This window comes from Saccostrea cucullata, unplaced genomic scaffold, assembly GCF_032062105.1.
Source record: "Saccostrea cucullata isolate Sc308-1 unplaced genomic scaffold, CSIRO_AGI_Scuc_v1 ctg1282, whole genome shotgun sequence".
NCBI lineage: Eukaryota > Metazoa > Mollusca > Bivalvia > Ostreida > Ostreidae > Saccostrea > Saccostrea cuccullata.
The window spans coordinates 89,526-103,126 of record NW_026921699.1 but is presented as its reverse complement, the minus strand read 5'-3'; the positions used below and the strand labels follow the sequence as shown (position 1 = coordinate 103,126).

The 13,601-nt window shown below is 34.2% G+C and overlaps 2 protein-coding genes across 2 annotated transcripts; one reads left to right on the top strand and one right to left on the bottom strand.

The window, feature by feature from the left end:
* The first annotated feature begins 6 nt into the window (after window positions 1-6).
* On the top strand, window positions 7-3,998 carry LOC134260587 (lysosomal alpha-mannosidase-like). Its single transcript, XM_062743130.1, has 5 exons — window positions 7-30; window positions 304-449; window positions 552-725; window positions 1,038-1,149; window positions 3,764-3,998. The coding sequence occupies exons 2-5, from the start codon at window positions 360-362 to the stop codon at window positions 3,859-3,861; spliced, it is 474 nt and encodes a 157-aa protein (XP_062599114.1). The 5' UTR covers window positions 7-30; window positions 304-359; the 3' UTR covers window positions 3,862-3,998.
* A 4,987-nt stretch (window positions 3,999-8,985) lies between these two features.
* LOC134260595 (tubulin alpha-1A chain-like) lies at window positions 8,986-13,078 on the bottom strand. The gene is made up of 3 exons (XM_062743143.1): window positions 12,923-13,078; window positions 12,238-12,460; window positions 8,986-10,287 (listed from the first exon to the last, which is right to left on the bottom strand). The coding sequence occupies exons 1-3, from the start codon at window positions 12,923-12,925 to the stop codon at window positions 9,158-9,160; spliced, it is 1,356 nt and encodes a 451-aa protein (XP_062599127.1). The 5' UTR covers window positions 12,926-13,078; the 3' UTR covers window positions 8,986-9,157.
* Between the last annotated feature and the right edge of the window lie 523 nt (window positions 13,079-13,601).

Genomic DNA, 13,601 nt, shown 5'->3' with positions numbered 1-13,601 from the left:
GGGCTGATGGGAAGGGTCTCATTGCCAGAGGTAACGTACTTGTTATAAATGGGAATTTTTTATGCCAGTAGGCCTTATTGAAATACAGTTGTATACTGAAATGCTATTTGTGATATTTATCAATCATGCAGAAACAAATTATGAGACCCACTCATTTGTGATCTGCATATAATATTAATACAATATACACCATGATTATATGAAAATAGAATCAATCTGAGAAAATCAGTCTTACCCCCTTATATTTTCACAATTACTAAGGAGTGTAACATTTAAAACAAAATGATAACATAATTTTTTCAGGGAAGCATTTCTTGTTTCTGGATACGGTGCAGAATTCAGCAGCCCTTCACAGGGATATGGGACTACGGCTGTACATGGCCCCCTCTCTATCATTCACTGCCTCTCAGTTAAAACAACAGGACTGGAGCCAGAAATTCCACACTACTGTAAGAAACAGAAACTCTCTTTTCTTGCTGGGCATCATAAAGCATACCAGGTATACAGGTAGTGGAAAGATTATCCATTTATTAATCTGTTTCTTGTTGCAGTGGTCTGGACTGAAGACTCCATTACCTGCCAATGTCCATATGTTGACCCTGGAGCAGTGGGGTGGCCCCACCATCAAACCCAGCCCCACTCAACCCTTCCTCATCAGATTTGAACATATTTATGAGAAGGGAGAGAACTCTGAATTGTCTAAACCTGTCAAGCTGATGGTGAAGGTAAAAATGTGAACTCTTTTCTCCAGGATCAATTCAGAAAGAATTGTTTGTTCAGAACATTATTTTTTTTTTCCTCATTTGATAGACAGTAAAACTGGGTGAAATAGAAATTATTGGAATTTCAAAATTCCACTTCCTTATATAAAGCCAGATTCTTTATTAAGGAAACTATAAAGGAAACAATTAGTAAAAAGTTGCCCCAGGATTCATTATAAATTCCTAATATAACATAAGTCTTCTTTAAAACTAAGTTCTTTATAACTGAGTTTTATTGTAGAATTCTGACATTATACATGTATGTTTCATTTTCAGGATATGTTTGTACCATTCAGTATAGAAACCATTGAAGAGTTAACACTGGGGGCTAACTTACCACTGAGTGATCTCCAGAGACTACAGTGGAAAACAAAAGACTACATCACAGGTAGAATCCGGTTTTATTCCCTCATGATTAAACTGTCCTCATATTCTTTTGCAGTGATTAAGTTAATAATGTTTCCAATGGGAAGGGTCTTTTATATACAGTGAAATATCAGTATCTCGAAGTTGAGGGGACCTGGACACGACTTCGAGATATCCGGGGTTCGAGATATCCAAGGTTATCTTCCAAAGTCGATTCAATAATTTCCCGGGATTTTTTTTGTATATATCTTCATGCATAACACTATTCTGTATTACCAAACATGTAGTCTTTATGGTAAAGACTCAAGCATATTCGCAATAAATATTAAGAAAAACATTGTCGTCGTTTTCTTTATCGTGTATAATTGTAAAACAGTTTAATATACATGCCTTATTGCATATACAGCGATTTTACATTTTCCAGGCCATGCTTACGAGGTCAATCGGGATGTATCATTAGCATTATAGTTGAAGAACCTTCTCCGTAAGAAAAGAAAAAGACGAATTTTTAAACAACATTATTTGATAGAAAATGTTATTTAGAACACTAAAAAAAATAATAAGCATTTAAACTGTGTACTTGAGTATTATAAATAGTTTACATGTATTACATTACGAAGTACTACTAAAGAACATATAGTTTACGAAACTGACAATGCAAATGGCGGTCAAGGTTATCTACTTATACGCAGATAAACATGAATGTAATCAATCACTGCACTTTGCATTATGCACTGCAACTTAACTGTTTAATTTAAGATTATCGTGAAAAGTCTTTGTGTTATATGAATTTACGATTTTAATTATACAGAGCATATTATTAAATGCAATATCGGTAATACTGTCTGTATTTAATAATAATAATAATAATAATAACATTTGTATAGCGCCCTATTTAAAATAAATTACTCTACGGCGCTGAACAGACAGTGTTTCAGATATACAAGTAGTTAAATACAACATAATAATCATTAAAACATAAAACCTAAAATAATTGTACGAGATCATTACTAACATAAGAGTAAGCTAAAATTATAAGCTGCTGCACTAAGATCAACTTGAGATCAACTTAAAATCTTCACACAATACAGGTTGTGCCCAAATAAATAGTCTGAGGATAATAAAACTCGATAACTTGTTCAAAAAAATTAAAAAATTACACATTGTATGCTATCTTAAAAAGATGAGTCTTAAGATCCTGTTTAAAAGCTAAAAGTGACGTCTGAAACCAGAGAGCATCCGGTAAACCATTCCACAAAGTTGCTGCTGCATGGTCAAATCGAAGCGTTCCGTATGTCTCCGTGCGAACACGAGGTTTCACAAGATTTTTGGAGTCATACGAACGTAGAGTCCTTGACGGTTTATAGACTGTTATGAGTTCCTTTAGGTATGATGGTGATGTCCCGAGTACTTTGAAAGTGTATAAAAGGATCTTATAATATGTTCTAAATTTGACTGGTAGCCAGTGAAGAGATATCAGGACTTAGGAGATATGATCATGCTTCTTAGTTCGGGTGACAATCCTTGCTGCCATATTTTGTACTCTCTGTAGACGTGATATATTTGTCTCTGTAATTCCACAGAGTAGTGCATTTCCATAATCAAGTCTTGATGTAACTAGAGCGACAACTAGAGTCTTACAAGCATCTTCTGTTATGAATGGACGAATTCGACTAATATTTCGTAGGTGGTAAAAACAGGATTTGGACACTGCGCTAATCTGATTCTCCATGGTAAGTGATTTGTTGAAAAACACTCCCAAATTCTTCACACAATCTGATTCACAGATGACAGAACCATCAAAATCGAGTTGGTGTGTAAAAGATCTTTTAAGCTGACTCTTTCGTGTAAAAACAATAAACTCAGTTTTATCCTGGTTCAATTTTAGTAGATTTGCGCACATCCAGCTTCTCACGTTAGCTAAACAAGTTTCTAGTCGACTTTTTTTAAGTTCTGAATTGCTGCGAAGTGGTTTCTTTTATCGGTCGTAGACTACACCAAATACCCAAGCTGTGATACCAATTGCAATTAACCTGCCACAGATACCCAACATGAGCTTGGGATTAATTAAGTTTCCTCCGGTTTGAAAGAGTTAATTAATAGCCACTGGCGAGAATGTGTGAAGTCACGATGCCAGGTGTGTTCAGTAGACCGAGAAATTCACTGCACTTCGAGATAAGCCAGGTAAAAAAGGGCTTTGGACTTTGAATATACTTCGACATAAGCGGGGTATTCGAGATTACCGTGTTCGAGATATCAGGTGTTTTTTAAATCATAAATATAGAGAAAACGGCCGGGACCGGCGATCGACTTCGACATAAGCGGGGTATTCGAGATATCCCATGTTCGAGATACTGATATTTACCTGTATTATACTGGTAGGTTGGTATGCTGTCATCACAAATTTGTTTATTGAATTGTTTGTTGTATTTTTTTGTTTTTTACATTTTCGTGTTTGTAAAATATCTTGAAAATATCACAATAGATTCTTTTATATTGATATACATGTATTTTTCTCACACTTTTATATACATGTAGTTCATACTAGTTTTACAAATTTTATTTAAATATATTGGTCAAAGTCAGATTCGTTTGTTTTCTTTTACTTGACATTGTGCAATTTTTTTTCTTTCAAGGTACCAAATTAATGCGACACAAGATCACAGCAGCAGATAATTTTACCGTGATTCTTAACCCAATGGAAATACGGACATTCCAAGTAACTCTCTCCTAGAGAACTGTCATCCGAGATACCTGATTTCTGAATGCATTCACTTGAATGATTAAACATTTAAAACTGAGATTGTTTGAATGTGATTATAGTGCATTTGGGATGGATCTTCAGTGATATCTGTGCTTTACATTCACAAATAGTTTTAAAATGTGCTATAACTTTCACATGGAAATTACTTCCCCTTTTCAACATGGATAGAGGTTGTCAATATCTTTTGAATTTTCTCTAGGTGATGTGCCAAATGCTAGTACATGAACATTTATGAATCCGTCTAGTCAAGATGTTGAATTTTTTTTTTTTTGATTTATTTTCTGCAACCCCATAATTCAAGCTATTTTGATTTGATTGCCCAGCAAGGGCATTATATTGAAGTGTTCAGAGTAGAAAGCTACTATTTACACATTGAAAAATGTGATTTAGCATTGAAGAGGGGAGGGGTGGTAAAAGGCACAATAAAGACCATATAGCGGGTTATTTTAGCAGGGTGCTAATTTTAGCTTATTTTGGCATTTTGGTGGTAGCCCACTAAAATTTTAATCGCTAAAATAGTCAGTACTCTCTTTAGTGTTTGTCTGCAAAGAGCTGAAACTCTGCGTCCACTAAAATAAATTACGCCAATATTATTGGCATACCCTTGAGCAGGCAAAACACCAAATTTTACACCCGCTATACGGTATATCCTTTCATTGTTTTACAAACATGTTTAAATGCTAATGTTAATGGAGATTTGCAAGGAGAATGGGTGCTTATTGGAAAGGTATGCATTTATCAAAAATTGTTTTTTTACATATTACATGTATTTCAGATCTGATGCTTTTTTTGGCTTTGTAATGTGTATATACATATACATGTACTTTTTTTTTCATTATATTTTTCTAAGTGCTTTCTTTCTAATTTTACACCCGATAATGTATATCCTTTTTTTGTTTTACAAACATGTTTTAAAAAGTTGTTTATGTCATGTTAATAATGCAAACATTATTTACATAAGCATTATGATCTGATGACATTTAAAATGGAAAGGATTATGCAATTCAAAATTTGAATTTTTACCTAATTTTTTTTGAATGTTTAAGATGCAGTAAGAAAGTCTTTGTTTTAAACTTTTGTGGCTTTGTAATGTGTATATACATGAAAACTTTTGTGTTTTATATTTTTCATAATACAGCTTAAAGAAGTAAAACACCTGGATTGAGATGGAATGTAAATCTTACTTTTTTAAAGTAATATAAACATAGATTTTAAAAAGTTGTTTATGTCATGAAGTATACTTATATTGCAAACATTATTGATCTGATGACATTTACAATAGGTTCTATCATTATGCAATTCAGATTGTAAGAATTTCTGTGATACAATAATTTTTTTTAATGTTTAAGATGTGGTAAGAAAGTCTTTGTCTCCTGTAAACTTTTGTGGTAACATTCCAAAATGAATGTGAAAATAAAAGAAAACTTTTGTCTTTTAATATCTGAGCATAATACAGCTTAAAGAAGTAAAACACCTGCTGGTCTTTGATTATTAGAAAGGTACGAGGGACGTTCAATAAATAATGTCATTAGCTCGATGACATACAACATAGAAATCATATGACATTAAGCTAGACTTTCTCTCATTATTGGATCTTTAATGAATTGATAACAGTTTATGTGACCACTTTTCATCACATAGTTTCATCGTTTATGAGAATCTTGCAACAAGGGCTATTCTGAAAGTGGGCTGCATTTTTTTTGAATAGTAAAGAATCAGTAAACTAGAGTGAAAATAAAAGCTTACAATTAAATTTTGCTGTAAAACGTGTTATCCCAAAATCCCAAAGAAATTTTCACTATTAGAAATATGTGAAATTTACATAAAAATCTTGTTTTATAGACAAATAAGCAAGTGGATTTCAATGATAAAAAAAATTATATAATGGACATCAAATATAAAGTCTCTCTTTGCAAACAAAAAAAAAAAATCTTATGTACTATTTTCCCAATTTCAACAAATAATTTTGATGAATATTTTTATTGACTTTAAGACACATAGCAAATTTGATATAAAATCAAAGGAAGTAGTTTACAATAAAATTTAATTAACAAGAAAGGTTTTGATAAAAAAGTTTAAAAATATCGGCAAGGAAATGATAACTAATATTATTTTGAAAAACAAATACATAATGCAAGATCTTTAAAAAAGGGAGAGGAGTGTGTGTGTCGGGGGGGGGGGGTCTTTCTCAATTATTTTAAATATATGTATGGTAACCAAAGAACAATTTATATATATGTATTATTAGACCTATATGCAAATGACAACAATTTTATTCATTTATAATTTTTATTTAAAATATACCTATAATAATTATTTATTTTTCAGCAAGGGAAGGCCGCTTGATATCCTTTGTAATGCAAAATTTCCCTGAAAGAACCCATTTAAAACATTTCTGTACTTGATAAAAACAGCAACCCTGACTGTGATGTTATTCAATATTGACAAAACCATGTCAACTTGACTTTATATTACAGATTTATATGCAATTTTCTTACAATATTAGCCTTTGTTTCTTTTGTTCAAAATTTACAACAAATAATAATTTTTTAGTCATATTTAATTTTTGGAATGGCTAACTTTAGCAATTGTTTTGCCACAATAAAAAACCAATGGACAAATTTTGATTAACAGAATTTAACCAACGGTTAAAAGTTAATCCACTGGATAAGAGATTTAACCAACGGTTAACCTTAACCAGAGTTTTGAGCAACCCAGTCCTGCTGGTCTTTGATTATTAGAAATGTACACGTGCTTCTACATAGGAGATGCTTAAATTAACATTATTGTAATTATTTCATTGATTCTTTGGGAATTTTGTAAAAGTTCTTTTAGTTACTTTATATTTATTTACATGCATTAATATTGTGAACAAATTTTTTTTATCATCAACACAAAGGAGAAGAAAAAAGCATGACTTCTGATAAATAAGTGTGGCCTTCTTTTGGGTCTTTCAGTTCCAAGATGTAAAAAAACAAATCCAGGAAATTCAAAAAGATTTTTAAGACAAGAGCTGTAATCTTAGGGAGGGTAGGTCTTTGTGACCATTTATATTGAAACCCTGAGGCCAAAAGATGAATAGGCTGGCAAAGTTTGAGAATTCCAAACCAGTACCCAAATATTAAGCTCAATAGTTTGATGGTATATGTACATGTATTCCAAACAATTTGCAAACGAGATGTTTGTAAAACACTTATGCCCCCCTCCCCCAAATAATTGAAATTTTTCAAAGTCCAAGGGGCACAACTCTGTCAAAAATTGGCTCGATCGTATCCAAAACAGAACTACCAGTATATTCTTATGATAAATCTGTATATCAAATTTCAATTTAGTATGTGCAACAAAAACTAGAACTGTCCAATAGGGACAAATACCCCCCGCTGGGTTTTTCAGAGAAGGTGCCAATTCAAAAATACTTTATGGATCTAGAGGTGTTCACAATTTACTTACAAAAATTTGCAGTGAAATATAATTGCTCATCATGTTTCTTAATGAATTTTGCAACCAAATGAAACATCAATACTAATACATTGTAATTCCACTGTAACATTTTTTTAATTTTTTCATTTTATTTTTTTTTATTTCTGCATTAAAAAAAAATATTGCAATTATGTGTTATGTCACTCTGCAAACTGATTGTTAAAAAAAAACATAACACAAAATCAAATTAATCTTGATATATGAATTTGAAAATTAATGCATTTTGAAAATAAAGAGCTGGTCATCCAGTAATGAAGTGCTTTGACAGACAATAAATTACAATTAAGAGAATAAGAGAAGAGAGATCTTTAATTCTTGTGCCTTATTCCCTGGAGATTAGATAACACACATGCTTGATAAGAGATATGCCTTAACAACTTCCAACACCAAACTCATTAATTTTTCTTTGACTGGATGCATGTCCAGTCATTATTCCCAAGAGACAAATGAAATTACATTATCTTCTGTGCAATGTAAAAACTGTTTTTAACACTTGATGATGTTTCTTTTTTTTAAGTTTTTATGAGTAGTTTTAAGCTGTAGTATTTTTGAACAGATATTCTAGATTCTATATCTCAAACCTTATACATGAGCCCAAAATGAACAAGTCAATTAAAATAAAAAATAAAACCTGTAAAATGCAAAAAAATTAACAAAATCCAGGTGCACACCTAGTTTGAATAATAATGTACAAATTTTCAGATTAATCCTTGCAATAGTTTCTGTAGAAACGGCCCCCCTCAAAACCACAAAATAAAAATGAAAAAACACCTGTAAAATTCAAAATAATAATCGAATCAAGATGAAAATATCAGATGCACAACTTCATATGGTGAATAATATGTGTACAAATTTTCAGACAAATCCTTCCAACAGTTTCTGAGTAATGGTACCAGTATATCTCGTCTACAGACAGTATATCAAATTTCAAACTTCGTTTGCCGGGGGTATACAAACATGAATGGAAACTTGGTGAACCAAGACAGACCGACTGTCAGCAGCAAAACAATATCCCCTCCCTTCTTCGAAGAGGGGCATAATAAATAGGTACAAGTTCAAAATATCTAGGGGATATAATGCTCACCACATTCCCCGTAGCTCTACTGTTCTGAAAAGATCTTCACAAAGCTTGATTCACATGAAAAAATTTTAACCTAGAAAAATCTCTTTTGCAACTTATTTTACAGTCAAACCTAGTTATCTCACATTCAATGGGACTAAAATATCCGTCGATTCAAGAGATCGAGTGTAAAATACAAAACAAGAGATTGGGACTGATATATCAATGGTATTTGAGATACTGAAGCTCTACTCTAGCATTAAACAAGATTTTAAAAAACTGATGGGTTTTTCTTTTATACTCTGCTTACAAAGAAGAAACACCATTTGTTTAGGCTTCATTAAATAAAAAATTTCATTTTGGAAAGTTTGGTTGAAATTGGTCCAGTGGTTCTGGAGAAGTTGAAAGTGTTAAAAGTTTATAGATGAACTTCAGACAAATTGTGAACACCAAAGCTCACTTGTGCTTTCAGCTCAGATGAGCAAACAACAGATTAACAAGTGCATGTACCGGTATTTAATTGTATTATTCTCTAAAACGAGAAGACAAATGTATGCAAGAACCTCAGCAATTTATTATCAGCAGGATTTTGAAATCAATTTCTTTTTTTTCTCCAAGATTTAGATTGTCATGGTCAAATATTGCACTGATGAGCGAAACATAATACAGCTGAAAATACTTTAGCAGAGTTAATAAATTATAATCTCAGTTGAATTGTTTGGTCCTTTAATATTCCTCTCCCTCCTCATCTTCCCCTCCTTCAACGGAGTCCACACCGACTTCTTCATAGTCCTTCTCCAGGGCCGCCAGATCTTCACGCGCCTCGGAGAATTCTCCTTCCTCCATACCCTCTCCTACGTACCAGTGGACGAAGGCTCGCTTGGCATACATCAGGTCAAACTTGTGATCCAGACGAGCCCAGGCCTCAGCGATGGCAGTGGTGTTGCTCAACATGCAGACGGCACGCTGAACCTTGGCCAGGTCACCTCCTGGGACAACAGTGGGGGGCTGGTAGTTGATGCCCACCTTGAATCCGGTGGGACACCAGTCCACAAATTGGATGGTACGCTTGGTCTTGATGGTGGCAATGGCAGCATTCACATCCTTGGGTACAACATCTCCTCTGTACAACATGCAACAGGCCATGTACTTGCCATGACGAGGGTCGCACTTGACTAGTTGGTTGGCTGGTTCAAAGCAGGCATTGGTGATTTCAGCCACAGAGAGTTGTTCGTGGTAGGCTTTTTCAGCAGAGATGACGGGGGCATAGGTAGCCAGAGGGAAATGGATACGAGGGTAGGGCACCAAGTTGGTCTGGAACTCGGTCAAGTCCACATTCAGGGCGCCATCAAATCTCAGGGAGGCAGTGATGGAGCTGACAATCTGACCAATCAGACGATTCAGGTTGGTGTAGGTGGGGCGCTCAATGTCCAGATTGCGGCGACAGATGTCGTAAATGGCTTCATTGTCCACCATGAAGGCACAGTCTGAGTGCTCCAGGGTAGTGTGAGTGGTCAGGATGGAGTTGTAGGGTTCTACTACTGCAGTGGACACCTGAGGAGCTGGGTAGATGGAGAATTCCAGTTTGGATTTCTTTCCATAATCCACACTCAGACGTTCCATGAGGAGCGAGGTAAATCCAGATCCGGTACCACCACCAAAGCTGTGGAAGATGAGGAATCCCTGGAGTCCGGTGCACTGGTCAGCCAGTTTACGGATTCTGTCCAGGACCAGGTCCACAATTTCCTTGCCGATGGTGTAATGTCCACGGGCGTAATTGTTGGCGGCATCCTCCTTTCCTGTAACTAGTTGTTCTGGATGGAATAACTGTCTGTATGTTCCTGTGCGTACCTCATCTAAAAAAAAATAATATGAGGATGCTTTATCTGCTTTTTTCAATAACTGAAAATAAAAAACAATTTCCTGTCGGATTATGAAACAGGACAAAACAAAATTATAAGGAAGTGAATACCAGATGATGCTATGAGATAATTCTTTTATCAGTTTTTTTTTTTACAATTTGGAACTTGCTGTGTAATTGAAGCACATGTACTCAAGTTTTCCCTTAACTTGTTTATAGTATGAAGTATACAGAAAAATTCTAATCAGATTTCAAGGGATTTTGCAATAAAGCATTATTCTGACACAGGAGATAACTTTGAATTCCCATTGTTCAAGGTATGTCAGGGGTTCAAAATTCCTCAAGCCCGACGTCCCGGACTAACAAATTCCGGATCCGGACTCGGCATTTAGAATTCGCCAAAGTCCTGGGACTTGGCTATGTTTTTTGTTTATCTTTTTTTTTAGTTAAAAAAATGATCGTAAAGCTAAAAATAAAGCAAATTCTCAAATGTATTAAGTAAAAATGTGGGTTTGTGGTCGTTAAAATACCCATAAAACATTACGAACGTTTCGAAAATACAATCCGTCTTTTTATTTTCCGTTGCGGTTAGATTCTTGCTTTTACGCAATTCCTCATGTTTCCTCCTATATGACAAACGGCAATTAGTCTATTAGTTTTTCAACTAATTAGTTTTTCAACTGCTATTTATTGTAACAGATGGTTTATTCAGTAGTGAGTATTTGTAAAAGTTATTTTAATGTACCAATAATCTATCAGTCTGGTATTTTTAAAATACTCATGTATGACTATATGACAGTTTATGGAGGAAAAATAAAACAAAATTAATATTAATACATATAGTCTTTATTCATTCAATGCAACAAATGAAAATAAATTATAAGTAACATAAATTTAATGATGTATAGGTTAATATGGACTTTCAAATTTCTTCCTCGGACTTGCCTAAAATTTACTCTTTAAGTCCTGGACTTGACCATGACAAAAAAAATTTTGAACCCCTGTATGTCCATCAATATACACTCGGAAGCACCTGATTAAATTATTAAATAGTTCTACAAGTGGATTGCCCCGAGGTAGAAACCCATTAGTTAAATGTCACAGCATCAAGAAAATAATCAATGAAATCTATCATTATCAAACGAAAATTATGAGTGGGACGATTTCAGGGCCACTTTCTGTTAGCATTAATTTGTGATTCAACAGATATTGGCTGCTGCCTCAAAAAACTATAATGCAATATAAAATCAATAAAGAAATGCAACTGAATCACATCTGCTGATGATTCATCGTCTGCATACTAATTTTTAAGTACACTAGCCAGACATAATTATGATGATGCCAACTAAAGTATGGTCCAACAATAAGTATTCATGGCCAACTTTTTTCATTTGAAATTGGAACAATGAGGAATTGGCGGGATACATTTAATCTCCCCCGAGTGCTTGTGTTTGACACATGTGGAACTTATCATCAGCCTATCTGGGGAGCCCTCTCTCTGTAGCAGTGAAAGCATTTCACAAAATAAACGAAGTCAAAAAAAAATATGCTGGCGATGCAGAACAGCTGCAGTTTGCCGTCTGCTACCATTGATTTTGTGAGAAATGGTGAGTCATAAGTCATGACTCCATACACATGATGATACATTCTTCATCCAATCAAGCATCCCAGAATAAGAATCCCCAAAAATATAATAAATCTTCTGACCCAAATCTTTTTTTCCCTTTATAAATGACATTATCTTTTCCTTTGAAAGTCTACATACTTTTTTCGTTAAAACTTCAGACAAGCCTCTTAACAATTTACCAGCATTTCGAAATTAAAAAGAACCGCATTCTTATCATCCCATTATTATCTTTAGAGAAAAAAAATACTCATTATTTTTTTTTCTTCTCAATATGCTAACAGCTTAACAATTCTTGTGGAAAAATATCTGATTACCCACCAACGACTGTTGGCTCGAGGTCAACAAATACAGCCCTGGGCACATGTTTGCCTGCACCAGTCTCGCTGAAGAAAGTGTTGAAGGAGTCATCACCACCTCCAATGGTCTTGTCACTGGGCATCTGACCGTCCGGCTGGATTCCATGTTCTAGACAGTACAGCTCCCAGCAGGCATTGCCCATCTGGACTCCAGCCTGTCCCACATGGATACTGATGCATTCCCTCTAAAATAAATGAATTAATAACTTAATGAATTTATTAACAGCTCATCATCAGAAATTTGAAACTTTTCTTCGTTTAAATGACAAACACATCTAATTATTCCATATTCATTAAACATATATCTTATTAAGTGCCTTGCACTGAGTGACAGTTCGTCTTTGTGCCGGTGTCACAATGTACACGTGCCTGACGTGGGCGTTGTCTCTCGCAATTTTTTCCCGCCAATTTCCAATATATTGACAATCATTGATAACAAAGTTTGTTAAAATATTTATATACTTTTGGGGAGGTCATAGATTTGAAAATCGAAATCAAAAGAAAATATTCAAACAATTCGAAGAACAGTACAAGGCCCCGAGGGGTCGGTCAGCTCATCCAGCCGGCAAAAATAAATTTTTTTGGTTTTTGTTTTAAGATAAACTTTAATTTCATATGTCAAAAATGAGTAATAAAGCTAAACTTACCATTATGAAGATTTGAAAGTGTGGGTGAGAAAAATTTCAAAAGTGATGTAAAATCCTCGTGTTTGACTGCTCAAAGAGTCTGGAGGAAGGTAATGAGCGCATTCATTCATTTTGGTTATATAGTAAGTGGGCCCCGATAATGCATATGCGTGAAAAACCACTTTCGAGGGCTTTCATTGCAATTTCATTGAAAACTTGGAGAAGTTCCGAATAAAAGTAGACGTCACAATCGAGGGCGGTGCTCTACAGCTGTGGCGGATTCAAGGATTGAGGCTAGGCATTATAGGCATATAAAATTATGAGTGTTGTATGATTTTAAAGGAATTAATTTTTAAAAATCTGGCCTATTTATTATAAATTCATACATAGAGTTTAATAAATCTCCAGTTTCCTTGCGATTGTAAAAGAATTTTTTACTACTTCACCCACCCCCTCATTTCTTGCAGAAAATGGGGAATTTCTCACTTTAAATGAAAAAGCTGAAAATATAATGAACAGTAATTGATCCATAAAAATACACCTCAGAGAATAGAACATAAAACACGACACAGACACCCAGAGATAGACAATGTGCCAGAACTCAAAACATTTTCTGTTTTTAGATTTTAATAAATAGAAAGTGAGAGATAGCTTCTTTTTTGATTCATTTTTGTTTCAAATTTATAACTAGAAATTTTGT